The sequence below is a fragment of the Contarinia nasturtii genome, unplaced genomic scaffold (genome assembly GCF_009176525.2).
Source record: "Contarinia nasturtii isolate CC-2019 unplaced genomic scaffold, AAFC_CNas_1.1 Cnas_scaffold_533, whole genome shotgun sequence".
NCBI classification, from domain to species: Eukaryota; Metazoa; Arthropoda; class Insecta; order Diptera; family Cecidomyiidae; genus Contarinia; species Contarinia nasturtii.
Genome location: NW_022197885.1, coordinates 652,061 through 665,483, shown reverse-complemented (window position 1 = coordinate 665,483; position 13,423 = coordinate 652,061). Strand labels below are relative to the sequence as shown.

Sequence of the window (13,423 nt, the reverse complement as noted above, 5' to 3'; positions counted from 1 at the left end):
ACCAGTCTTGAATTATGACTGTGATCAAATGCTACATGATTATTGAGATAGAAGTCAATTAATCAAATTCTTTGTGTGCAACAAAAAAAAACTGTACAGTTTATGTCATTTCCTTTGAAATATATTCAATATATTGATTCATAAAGTAAAGAGGTGCGATTGTATTCACCTCATTCGTATAATCTTGCAGAAAGAGATGGAGTGAGATAAAGAGCGAGAAATATATCGATCAACGAAAAAATGCCGCGGATCATTGGCACAGTTGCTTATTGGCCAAGATTCGCAATCGAAAGCAGAGTAAAAGGCAAATTCATCGTTTACGCACAGTCATTTGAACGGACAAGAAATTATGTACATTTATATTTGGTCTAGATTCTAAAGCAATAAATACTCACAATCTCACATACACACACATTTTCTAATGTGTTTCAATTTACAAACCGTTAAACTGCGTTTCTACTGTTAAGTGTTTTTAACTGAAGTCAATTATTATCGTGTTGTATTTTTCTTCTTAATTTAATTTCTCTTTCTCTTTTTTTTTAACTCAATTTACAGCACGCGAACAATGTTCGAACAGCAGCAGAAGAATACTTGGCCAGACGGCAAGCACGCAACAAATCAATGACGAAATCGATGACATCAGGTCTGGCTGGTCCAATTCTCGCAATGGGAAATATACACTTTTTACCGGCCGCCAAAAGCGGCACCTTCTTTTCCAGAGACAATGTATCGAATTTCATTTCATGGTGCAGGTAAATACCCTACGGTTATTTTACTCATTTAATTTTATATATCACAGCTCATATGGATTGCACTGAAACTAAAGTGCCAAGCATTACGATTCTTTATCGTAATTAAGATTTTATGGTAATTTATTTCGATTCATGCTCACCCATTAAAGGTGACCAACGTCGGCGAAACGAAACCATGTCGATACTGTTCTATTTCGAGACAAACAGTGACGCTCTTCTAAGCCGTAGTAATCTTGTTATTATTATGCAAAAATTGTGTGTGTACTAAAATGCACGGGCAAAGTAATGTTGTCGAATTGAATTGTCTATTTTCAAAAGCATTAAATAGCCATTGCTATTGTTTCGATGCGAAGGTCACATCGACACATTTGAAAACAAAAAAAGTTTTATGATTCCGAATTATTCGGTTGTATTTTTTTTGCTATTTGCGAAGCGCCCGAGAATGAAACAAAAGGCAAAAGCCAAATACTCGCATGAAGGTGACACACCTGAACGAAATGAGCAAATGACCATATTTCATAGCCATAAAAAAGGATTTGCATACAAAAAGACCGACCGATAATTATCTCGGGCGATTCTTTAGCACAACTCACATTAATTTGAAATTAGATGCGAAAAAAATGAGACAAGATCATTTTTCTAGTTGTCTCACACATGGAAACATGTTCTGGCATTTTGGTAAACTCAAGTAACCACTTGAAATATCAACACACAAAAACACTCTTCATTTGTTTTCTTTCTATCTCGTAAATGAAAAGTGGTTTTTTTATCTCGCACAATTCCATCCATTTAGTTTGAAGCAAAGAAAATCGGCCAACATGGTCAACAACTGTAAGGTCTCTTTGTCAACGTTGATAATTATACTTTGTCAAATTGAACGCACCTCGTAAAGTGGACACATTCCCATTCATTCATCATTTGTTATGTGTGTTTTTTGTTCGAATGTTGAAAAATGAAACGTATTGATTTCATGGCATTGCAATTGACACCTGGGAATGTTGTTGAAGTGTGTTACGGTGTGATTAGCGGGATTTATTGGGTATTTGTCTAGCAATCGAATCAACAGATTAAAGCATTCATGCGAATGTGATTCTTGGATTTTAACGCCAAGTACAATCAATTGGTATTTATACACGTGCTCCACTTAATGGCTTTGAAAATAAACGCACATAATTAACTGATTTTACATTTAAATCAAATTAGTCGCTTTATTCCATGCATTATGGTTTTGATGGCTATCAATTCAATCAAGTGCGACTCGCGTTCAATGCCCCCTGTTTTAGCGAAAATCAAACAGTAAAAAAACTATTTTCACTTATGCGTATACAATTTGTCTTCCGAGCATTTATAGCCGTCAAATTATGACCGCCACTTGATTGATTTGCGCCCGTCATTTCCACCTGAATCTCATTTAAATAAATCATCATTTATGTTTATCTCACCTCCCTCTTTCTTTTCTCTTTGCCGTTCGCAGAAAAAGTTTGCAAATATTTGAGTGCCTACTCTTCGAGACGGATGACTTAATCATGCGGAAGAATGAAAAACATGTGATATTATGCCTGCTGGAAGTAGCAAGACGTGGTGCAAAATTCGGTAAGAAAAAAACAAATATACTTATCTCCCAACGACAAGCGTACAAATTTAAGTGATTTTTGTTCAGTTTTATTTACCTTTTGTGGTTCATTTAATCGTTTTGTTTTTACATTCAATTGTGTATTTGTTTGTTTTCGTTTGCAGGAATGTTGGCTCCGATGCTTGTGCAAATGGAGCGTCAAATTGATCGTGAGATCGCCGCCGATAATAAAGCGAATGGTGTTGCATTTGGTACACAAACCGATGATACCAAGCAAACAACATCAACCAGCACCGACACGGAAAATGGCCTTTTCGACACCGATTCCGACGATGAAGATGCCGAAGAGCCAATGCTTACAGTCTACGGACCACAACCACAAATCATAACAAATGATTTAAAAAGTCTCGACGAAATGGTGAGTTTTTACCTTTGATTTTATTTTAAATGTAAACACACCAAAAAAATCACTGCGCATCATTTTCGCAAATCGTGAATATTTCATGAAGCAAATACTGCGTCGCACATGTCATTGCATTAAATTACATCAATTGTCTTCGCAAATTTTTCTTTTGTTACACAAAATTTATGCGCATTTCAACGAAAATGCTGAGCATTCATTCAACACACACCGAATGTGTATTTCTGAGAATAAAAGATTCCAATCGAATAGCATCGTATAAATTCGATGGAATTGTATCTTCGTATAATTAGTCGAACGTTTGTCTTTGAAGTGTTCACCATGTTTCTTCTACAGTTCTTGGCATTTTTGTTAACGATCACAATAGTTCTAACGCAATCTGAAGTGAATTTCATTTGCAAGTCTGGTCATTTGCTGAGCGGAATCGAACGTGTGTGTGATGGAATTGCCCAGTGTTATGACGGCTCAGATGAATTAATTGATTTTTGCGCACATACCCTTTGTCCACCGGAATATTTTCGATGTAATTACGGTGCATGCGTGCCACGGTCAAAGAAGTGCAATGGAATTCGTGACTGTGTTGACTTGTCGGATGAAACAAATTGCGGTCGCAAACAGGACAGTTGCAGTCCAACCGAATTTTATTGTGGCGATAATGGCGATGACACCGATTCGTATGAATATTGTATTGAGTCGTCAAAAATTTGTGATCAACAGCACGATTGTTGGAATGGTGCCGATGAAGATAAAACAATTTGTGAAAATGCATTGTGTCCAGAAAAGACATTTCGTTGTCGTTACGGCGGTTGCATCTCGGAAACTGTGCTGTGCGATGGATTCTATGACTGTTTGGACGGCAGTGACGAGTCGCAGGAATTGTGCATCATATTAAAATGTCCGAAATGCACAAAATTTCTCGTTTCATGTCCACCGTTTGTTGAGCAAAATATCGTATCCAAAAGACTATTGAAAAAATGCATGTGGAATGGACGTCAATTGCCATGCGCTCAGAGTATTTTACCCGGAACCAAAGTCACTTATGCGTGCAAAGATAATTTTAAACCAAAATCGACCAAGGATTTGAGCAATGATTGGAATTTGTGTCAGGCCGATGGAACATGGTTACGTGATATTTTGAAATGTAAGCCGGATTGTGGTAGACTCAGTGCCGGAATTCCATTGATAACAAACGAAGAGAAATTGCCACAAACAATGCCATGGCATGCGAGCATTTATGTTGTCGAAAATGTTTCGAAACCGAAATACATTTGTGGCGCTACGCTCATTTCAGAAGCTGTTGTTGTTACGGTAGCACATTGTGTGTGGAAATACAAAGCGGAAGATTTACGAATCGTTATGGGCAATTTAAAGTCTGAATTTGAAGACCCCGATGATTTTCTTGCACGGTACTTTGAGGTGCGTGACATTTTTGTGCACGAAATTTATTTGGATCAATTTGCAAATTATGGATCAGACATTGCATTGTTGGAACTCTTGAAAGCTGTTGAAATTGATGAAGTCATTGCACCTGTTTGTATTGATGCCAATTTTGACAGTGTGAATGATGAAGAACTAGGTATGGTGGTTGCATTGAGTATGATTGATAATTCAAATGCGAGTCGATCGCTGCATATTAAAAGCATACCCATTATTTCACATCAGAAATGTGTTGAACGACAGACGTCAGAATTTCGAAAATATTTATCAATTACAAAATTTTGTGCGGGCTGGGCGAACGGGACGAGTGTATGCAATGGTGATAGTGGCGCTGGTCTTACAATTCGAAAATCAGATGGTCGACACTATTTGCAAGGGATTGTGAGTATAAGTCCTCGCAAGCAATCGACTGATCATTGTGATCCCAATCAGTACACGATTTTCACCAAAGTGGGCATTTATGTAAAATGGATAGAAAATTACTTGAAGCACATCAATGAACGTTATAATCCACAACTATCAACCGATGATACATCAGACGACAACGCATCGACATAGCCAGTTTGACATCGACAATGACATAAAAATTATAGCTTCAAATAGAGATTGTAAAAATTAATTACCGTGACGTTGTCCGATTTGTTTAACATAATATTTTTACAAGACAAAATAAAGAGAAAGAGAGCGAGAGAGAAAAACATTCCAAATGCAAATCAAATACAAAATGCAAATTTGCTACCGCATCTCGCTTTACATAGAGTTTTTTTTTCTTCTTCTTTTTCGTTTTTTTTATGTTGTCATTGGTGTTGGTTTTTCGTTCATGTTCATGTTTGTAGTTCGTGTATTTTCAATTAAATCACCATAAAGCAATCTGCATTTGACATTTTAACCATTTTCAAGCGAATACGTACTCATGGTATTAGCCATCGGCTAATCTATTTGACATCGCCTGCATGCATGTCGCGTAAATTGTATACTATTTTGTGTGCACATATATGAATTCGATCCCAACGAATACACGGGTAATTCGAGACAGAGGGGAAAGCTTGTCATTATGTCACATAAATTAAACAATTCAACCATTTTCTGGCTGAAGCAGATTTTTCGCCTTTATTTTGCCAGGCCGATGGAACTCGTCGCCAGGCGTCGATTTTTCGCTGTCAAATGTCCGAACTAAAAACACCTTTTTGTGGAACACAAACAGAGAGCGGAACAACAAAAGAAAGAAAGACAGAGAACGAAAATATTAAGTCATCCATTGTTCGATATGTGTTCACTGGAGGCTTATTGGATGTGAAAAGTAGCCAACAATGGCTCAATTCGGTATTTTATTTAGACATAATCAAATCGCACAAAAATTTCAGCTTTGCTCTTGATTTCTGACTTTTTGACATTATTCTCATAAAAATCCATACTATTAGCGCACGAAGCAGTAAAAATGATGGACACGATTTATACACACATCTATAATTGTTTAGTCAGAAAGTGGACGGAAACAACAAAACGCGTTTACTTGACAGATCACGATCATGTACACAAACAACCAGAGTGCAAGAGCTCTAAATTGTAGCAGTCAAAACATTACAATCATAACATGTTACGTGGATGATAATAAAATGTATAAGCTCGAAGTGTTCTTGAGAATTAATACGGCGGAAAATGTGAAACATCCAATCCGACATTTGACATCTTAAAAGGTTACTTTAATTTGCATTTATTTTCAAATGGTTTTCCATTTTCGATCTATCTATTAAAGTGAAAATCCATCATAAAAACTACTTACTTATACTTCATTTTGTCACCGGTTTTTTTTTTGTTCACTCTACACAATATCGTTTTCAGTTTCTTCTGTCTTCTTAATCTGTTATGATGCATAAATATATCCATCTTATCTCGATTTAATATGAACATCGTTTAAATTCTCATTTTAAAGTCATGTGGCAGCCATATAACAAATTGTTTAGCCAATTTCAAATGAATCTAGTTAGTTGATAAATCTCTCTATCTCTAGTTGTAACTCTTTTGTGCCATCGAAACTGCATTCGTGTGAAGAGAAGACGCCATCGACAAGAAAAGAGTAAATTATGTAACGAGATGTTGTAAGTTGTTTGGAATGAAGCTAAGAGTCGTGTGAATAAATCGATGCCAAACAAGAAATGAAACAAGAGATAGAGATGAAGAAGAAAAACAGCCACTACATCTATTAGCCACCGATTTCAGCAGCGCATTTCTTTACAAACAAAGGCAATCAACTAAAACACTGCGCATCGGCAATTAAATCAAATACAATATTCATGCCGTTAACATCAATGTAAATTACTTAATTCTCTGTTTAAAAATCTCTCTTTTTTACCATATTGGTGTGTTATGATTGCTTGGAATTTCATTCAACGATGAAGCATTCCATATTAAAAAAAAAAAACAATTTCTTTCATTAACAAGATGTGATAAATGACAATGGTGATTGCAAAGTATCTCGGGGCATCAATTATGTGCAATCACTTGCATCGAAACTGTCACCAGAAATTAAATTCAAACGTTAATGTAATTAAAATAACGAATTTTCGCATTGTACGAAATGCAATCAATCACATCAATAAACTACATAACCACTTATTTATTTAATACAGATAAAAACCCAATTTTCGTATGGTAAACAAAAAAAATTTACTACGCGTTACCACCAATCCAATTGGAATTAAATCCAATAACAGCCACCGGCACCAAAATCAAAATACTACAGCCTCGACTGCTGGATATTGTGGTTCACACTTCTGCCAGCAAATTGCTGTACACCAGCACGTGTAAATTGATATTTTGTGTCACACATGAATAAATCGCTAGAGAGTACTATAGCTTCTAGTGCACTTGGCGCACACTGTAAAATTCGCTTCATATTTTTCAAATCATATAGATGCGAATTGAATATTGCGATCGAACATGAAAAATTATTCACAATTTAGCGATAATAGCATGCAATCATAATCATATGAATGCAGTGGTTTTTTTTTGTCTTCTCTGTCCTTCTTTTTCTCCATCTATTTCATTCGGTTAATGTTTTATATTTCGTAAAATGCGCAAAGGCGTGTTAATTCTTCTTAACTCATTTTCTCATTGATTGAAATGCATATAAATCATAAGTGCTTTATGCATATTCGGTTTAGCAATTGCTCTTGGGCACCAAAACGTGAGACCCGATGACTTTTATTCACTTCTCTCTCTCTCTCTCTCTTTAATTTGTTTATACGTCGATGCGACGATATGTATTTCAGAATGTCATTTTAATGCATCGATTTACTCTGGTCGGTTCTTTCTGATTGGATTGGTTCGGTTTCTAAATCAACACGTTAATGGGAAAATTCATTAGATCATATTCAATCTATGTAGTAATTAACAGAGAAAAATATTTGATTTATGTTTAGTGTGAACAGAGTAGAAACCAATAAAGAAAGAGCGAAACGGAGACACAATATAACAATATTGAAAGGTGCAATTGCGCCGTAATTAAGTGCGCGATAGTGACAACAAAGTGAGAAAAAAAAACAAACGATTGTACTTGATCTAGTTTTTTTGTTGTTATCCGCCGTACAAATTAGTATGCAAGTACAGCAAAAATTTGTGAGTTCGCGTGATACATTTATTTGCGCGCATGGATTTCCCTTTTGTTTTCACTGCGATACAAAAGTGCACATTTCTAGGTTACCAATGTAAATAAACATGCACCCAAATGCACACACACACTGACGAAATGCGATTGCCATTTTTCGCTAAAAAAATTTATTAGCTCAAGGTTTTGAGAGTTTGGTCGCTGATCTGTGTTCGAGATGTGAATTTTCTCTGCTATATAATTTGATTTGTCTGAAAATTCAATCGACAGAACAATTGAGCGTAGAGAGCAATCAATCTGAATTCTCCATTTGTAAAAAGTTGAGAGTGTACGTAGAGCGCACTTTCATTTGCTACTGCTGTAATGACGATTTAACTTTCGTATTCGGGCTGTGGCGATTCAAAAAATCGATTATCTGGATATTTACATAGCCTGTCGTTCGTTTTCAATGACGATGAAAAGGAAAAATTGCCAATTATAGGCAATGGCAATAAAAGAAAAATCCGATGCGTAAACAACCAACAACAACAATAACAAAAAAAAGGTCCATACGAAATATATAATATGCACGTATTCGATGAACAAAAAAGTACGATCCAGTGCATAGACCAAGACGATTGCAATTTTGCTTAACCGACTGTGAAATGATAATAGCATGTGTTTGTGCTTGCTCGCGATCACACAAAGATTGTGATCGCACACACACACACACAGTTCGAAGGGAAAATTGAACAATTTATGTAAACATGGCATTACGCTTTATTTCGTCGTCTTCTCTTTTCGTTTTCGTCGATATAATATATCCGAAGCCGTTAAAACCATAGAGGCAATTTGAAATTGAACGTGTGACGACGAACGCGCGCACGCCACAAAGCCAAACTCAAATGAAATGAACCGAAATGGAAAAATAGCAGCATCGATGAACATTCAAGAACAATGGCCCGGCATTGTGACAATGTTGTTTAAATGGAGGACATGCAAATGAATCCATACAAATGCAATGCAACTCTATGCGCTGAATTCTTTCTTGCACCAAGCACCGTTTTGGTGTGCTTAGGCACAGCTCCGAATAGCTGCGACGCAATAAAACGAAACGAAAAAAAAACTATTATTTCTTTTTATCGTATTTTTCGTTCCATGTGAGAAAGTTTCTTCTGACCATCAACGAGGTAGCTAGTTTTCGATGTCGCTTTCAAGATTCATCACATTTATCTATCACACATCATTCTATTGCGATTCGAAAATTCACTTTCCATTACACATTCTTTGGTCGTGTTTTTTTTTTGTTTCTCTTTCGCGCGATATGCTTTACAGTTTTACACTCCCAGTTTCATATGGATTTTTTTTATTGAAACATAATGTAAATAAAAAAAAAATGATAGTCAGCGGCAATTTTTTTTTTCATTTCTTCTTCGATTTTCATATAGCTTCTGGTCAAATGAAATTTCTTCATTTTAATCGGAGAATTTTGACTGATTCAACCATATTTTATAACGAAGAACAAATTAATGCTATTACTTTCCATTTTTCATCGTGCGAATGGGGCATTCTTAAGTGCTTAATTTTCTTCAACGAACGCAGTCAATTTAAAGAAACAACCGTTTGTCAGCTGGCAAACATGATTAGACGTCTTTCGGCATCATCATCACCGTTGGCGGCATTAACACAATTTTCTAGTCATATGCATTTTTATCATTGTGAAACAGACGAAGCGTACCATTCCACCTCAATTTTTTTTTTGTTTTTATTTACTTGATGCCAACGTAAAAATCATTTTAATGATAATTTGTGACGATGAATTTACTGTTTAAATGGCCTATACGTTGAGATTATATGAAAATTTTCAGTTGAGAATCGTAAAATATATATGGAAAAATTGCAAAAACAAAACAGACACAACATTTTTTTTCATTAAATCCGTTCATCCGCCTTCAGTGGAACATAAAACAGTTGTTATTATTGCATTCTCACGTGTGCCACACAATATTGAATCATGTTAATTAAGTATATCTAGCTGAATTTTGCGGATCTGTTTGAACACATCATTACCACCCAGGTTTTTGAGAGCAATTTGGCATATATACAAATAAAAATTGCACTCTTTTCATGAAAATGCATTTCACGGTTTGGTGATCGTGACAAAAATACATAAAAATTACTTCGAAAAAACAACAAAATGTTGATGAGTGTGCAATTAAATACGCGTAACACATTATTTGCTTTTTCTTCGTTCTGTTTCATCAACATATAAGTGAATACACCCATTTGTTTTGTTCTCAACACAAAGTCCTTTTTTATGTATGTGTTTCGTTTTCTTTTGTTTTATTTCTCACGTACAGAAAAAAAGGCCACCGAACGAAAAAAAAATTGGCCACAAAAAAGTGCACATATTTTTGATGATCACACGAGATAACGCTAATTTAGTTGTTAAACATTGCTCTTTTGTTTGCTATTTTATGTTTGTGTTGCTGATTTGCGGTCGTTGTTTATAACATCGAATGAATTCCACGCCCGTACAACAGTCTCTGTTTCCCCTTTGTCTGCCTTCAATATTTTATTTATTTTTAAGTTGCGGCATGATGCTAAGATATAAACGAAAATATCGCAACGGTAGCAATGTTTTATAATTTTGTTTTTGTTTGTTTTTTTTTTCGTTCGTTTTGCATTCAAAATGAATTAAATACCGTATTTTATGGAGATTTGACCGTTGTTTAGTAATGTTGTTGTGCTCAAATCAGATCGTCAACAACGACGAGCACGTTCATTGATGCGCGTAGGGCATAGTGTATATATCAAGTCAGCTGTAACGAAACATTCTGGGTTAGTCGTTTAATAATTTTTACGAATATATTTTTAGTTTGTGGCCGCTCAATTCGACTATTTTATCAATGGCCAAGTGAAAATGCATCTCAGAAGCATCGAAACAACGAATGAGTCACAGTACAATAGCGAGAGAACGTTGTCTTTTGCCGATGCATTGCAAATGCAGCAAATCCAATGACCCAATGCAGTCGATGAGGTGAACTGATTATCATTTTTCGGTTGAAATTGAAATGCATAATGAAATGGAAAAGCGGAATATTTGCGGTTTGTCGTGCCATTTACGATGTTGCTTGAATGTATGCAGTAGTATGTACATTGGTCATGGGAATAAATCTTGTGGCGTTTTGCGCGAAGGCAATAAATAAAATGCGCGACGATTCGTTTTCGGGTCGAGCTTATTTCATAGACTGTGTCTTATTAGAACGGAAAGTGTACATCAAACAAACGCAAAAAAGGGTCAACCACATAAATTGTGCCCAATATATAAATGTGTCGCTTTTAGCCATTTTATTTTCGATGTTACGGCTTCCCTGTCTTCCACTTGTCCGCTATTTTTTTTGCAAACGTGGCTATTTCACAAATCGAAAATGCTTATCTAATGAAAAATTAATTTCAAAATCGGCTTTTGTGTGCGCTTGAGCGCTCGCATCACGTCTCAATTGCTTTTAATCAATACAAGATTTTCATTTTACGAACAATATGCTCAAGCGTTCAAAACGTGTGAACTTTCTTCGTTTATCAAAAATATTTCTCGTCAATTTTTCGTTGTTTGCTTCGTTTCGTTCTCACAATGTGTCGACGACGCGTCGGGGTCTTTGTTAGCGGCATTCGCGTCCATTTAATTCAATAAATTACTAGGCAATTGTGACAGATTTCTATTTTGCAACTGCACATCGTGATTAAAAGGTCGAAACCGCCAATTTGTACCGAATGTAGGGCTCACCAATTTGCTTGGAAAAAAATAATGCATATGCACTTTTTTGCTCGGTTGTATTTTTCATTTGACGGAACATTTCTTTCATTTTGAGCGGGTGTTTCTCATTTGTCTATGGAAAATTAGCATGTTTTTTTACTCTCGAAGAGAGTTCATCGGTTCGCGACTAACTTTTGCATATGATGTGGTGCGCAGCGAGTAATTTTATTAGTTCATTGTTTTCGCTTCGATGCCGTAGGACAAACGTGACTTTTCATTTCATCATCGAGCTTTACAACAATGCGATGTCCGTTATGGTTTTTTTTCTGGTTCTCTAGCATCTTCATTGTCCCGTTAAGCTTTATGCAAATTCTCATGATCTACTGTTGCCAATTCTGTCTAATCACAGAGAATGAAAAATGAAAAAATGCAACAACAACAATTTCTCTATCTCGCTTTCCTCAATTATCTTGATTAGTCAAATAATTTACGTAGAAATGTAATGCTCCTATTGTTCTTTCAGCATATTGACTTTTTCGGGAGATTTGTAACACAAATTCATTTCATAAAAAACTTTCTCGCTTGAACAAACAAAAAAAGAAGAAAAAATCCATAATATTTCAAGTCATAAGATCCATTTGAATTAATATTGGGCTGGCGCTTAGACTATCGCTTTAATCCGTCAACTAATGGAAATATCCCTCCCCGCCCGCAATCAAGTCATCATTTTGCGAATTGCACTTTTATTTGGTTTAATAAAATTCAAACGAACAATACGATTATAAATTAAGAAAATAAATGGCTTGTTGTGTGGAGATGACATGCGCTAATTTAGCTCAATTTCTTTTTTTTCTCCGCCGAAAATGGCATATTAACTCATTCTAACTGCGAATTGGCGAAAATCGATTGTCAGCATCGTTAATTGATGCTAACCATGCAAATTGAACATTTCCATTGTTTTGCCGTTGATGTTTTTCATTTATTTGTTACTTTTTTCGTGTCGTTTTCCACTCCATCATCTCTAAAAAGAAAGCAAAGGCGCGTGTTCGCTGTACACAATTGCAAAAGGTTCAAACCGTGCGACAAAAACCTTTTCGGCGCGCGAAAAACTCCAAAAGGAAATCGTCCCATTGCAAGATAATGAAATTGAAAAAAAAAACACGAAGAGTGAAGAGAAAAAAAAGAGCAGCGATTACAATGCCGAAACAAAGAATGGATGGGTTGCACACACAGAGAACAAAATGCAATGTGTTAACTTTCACCACAAAAATATACGCTCGCATACATCGAGCCGACGACAATATCAGCGATGATCTTCAATTTTCACCGTTTACTGTTTAAGGCGCATTTTTTTCTTCTGTAGTATTCACTTTTGCTTCGGTGCTCACAGTTTTCAGAGAGTTTACTATACGGTGTCAACCATTTAGCATGTGCGCGCACACACATAATGCACACAATGTGCATGGCTACAGATTTTTCGGTGTTGATTGCGTTGTTTCGCTAAATTCAACAGAAATTTTCTACACCATTTTGTACGCGCCTTCTTATTTCACTTTCTTTTCTAGCATCACTATTCTTTTGACATTTTCGAAGACTTTATCAACAGGTCATATTTATTAAATACATTGAAAATTGCCACCGAATTAATGCAAAGACACATTGTTCAATCGATGCATTTTTGTTTGTATCCTCAAAATGGTATTGTGAAACCAAACCATTTCAATTTGGTTGATATGAGCAACAGCAGTCAATTGAGTCAATATAAACTCATTAAATTTATTGCTTTATTAAGACAACGATGAACTGATTGAAGCAGCAATATTTCGAACATTTGTTCAAATTCAATGGATTCGCTTGGCTTTGTTTCCTTTTACGACAAAACGATATTTTATACCAT

General features: G+C 35.7%; 2 protein-coding genes across 2 annotated transcripts in view; both read left to right on the top strand.

Moving 5' to 3' along the window:
• LOC116339426 (GAS2-like protein pickled eggs) overlaps nt 1-13,423 on the top strand; it is an 85,150-nt gene that overhangs the window by 56,713 nt on the left and 15,014 nt on the right. Inside the window, exons 3-5 of the mRNA XM_031765287.1 lie at nt 556-752; nt 2,227-2,345; nt 2,490-2,743. Coding sequence (XP_031621147.1) covers nt 556-752; nt 2,227-2,345; nt 2,490-2,743 — 570 coding nt within the window. The remainder of the gene's footprint in view (nt 1-555; nt 753-2,226; nt 2,346-2,489; nt 2,744-13,423) is intronic.
• Nucleotides 3,058-4,871, top strand: LOC116339427 (modular serine protease-like). The gene has a single exon (XM_031765288.1). The coding sequence runs from the start codon at nt 3,068-3,070 to the stop codon at nt 4,739-4,741; it is 1,674 nt and encodes a 557-aa protein (XP_031621148.1). The 5' UTR covers nt 3,058-3,067; the 3' UTR covers nt 4,742-4,871.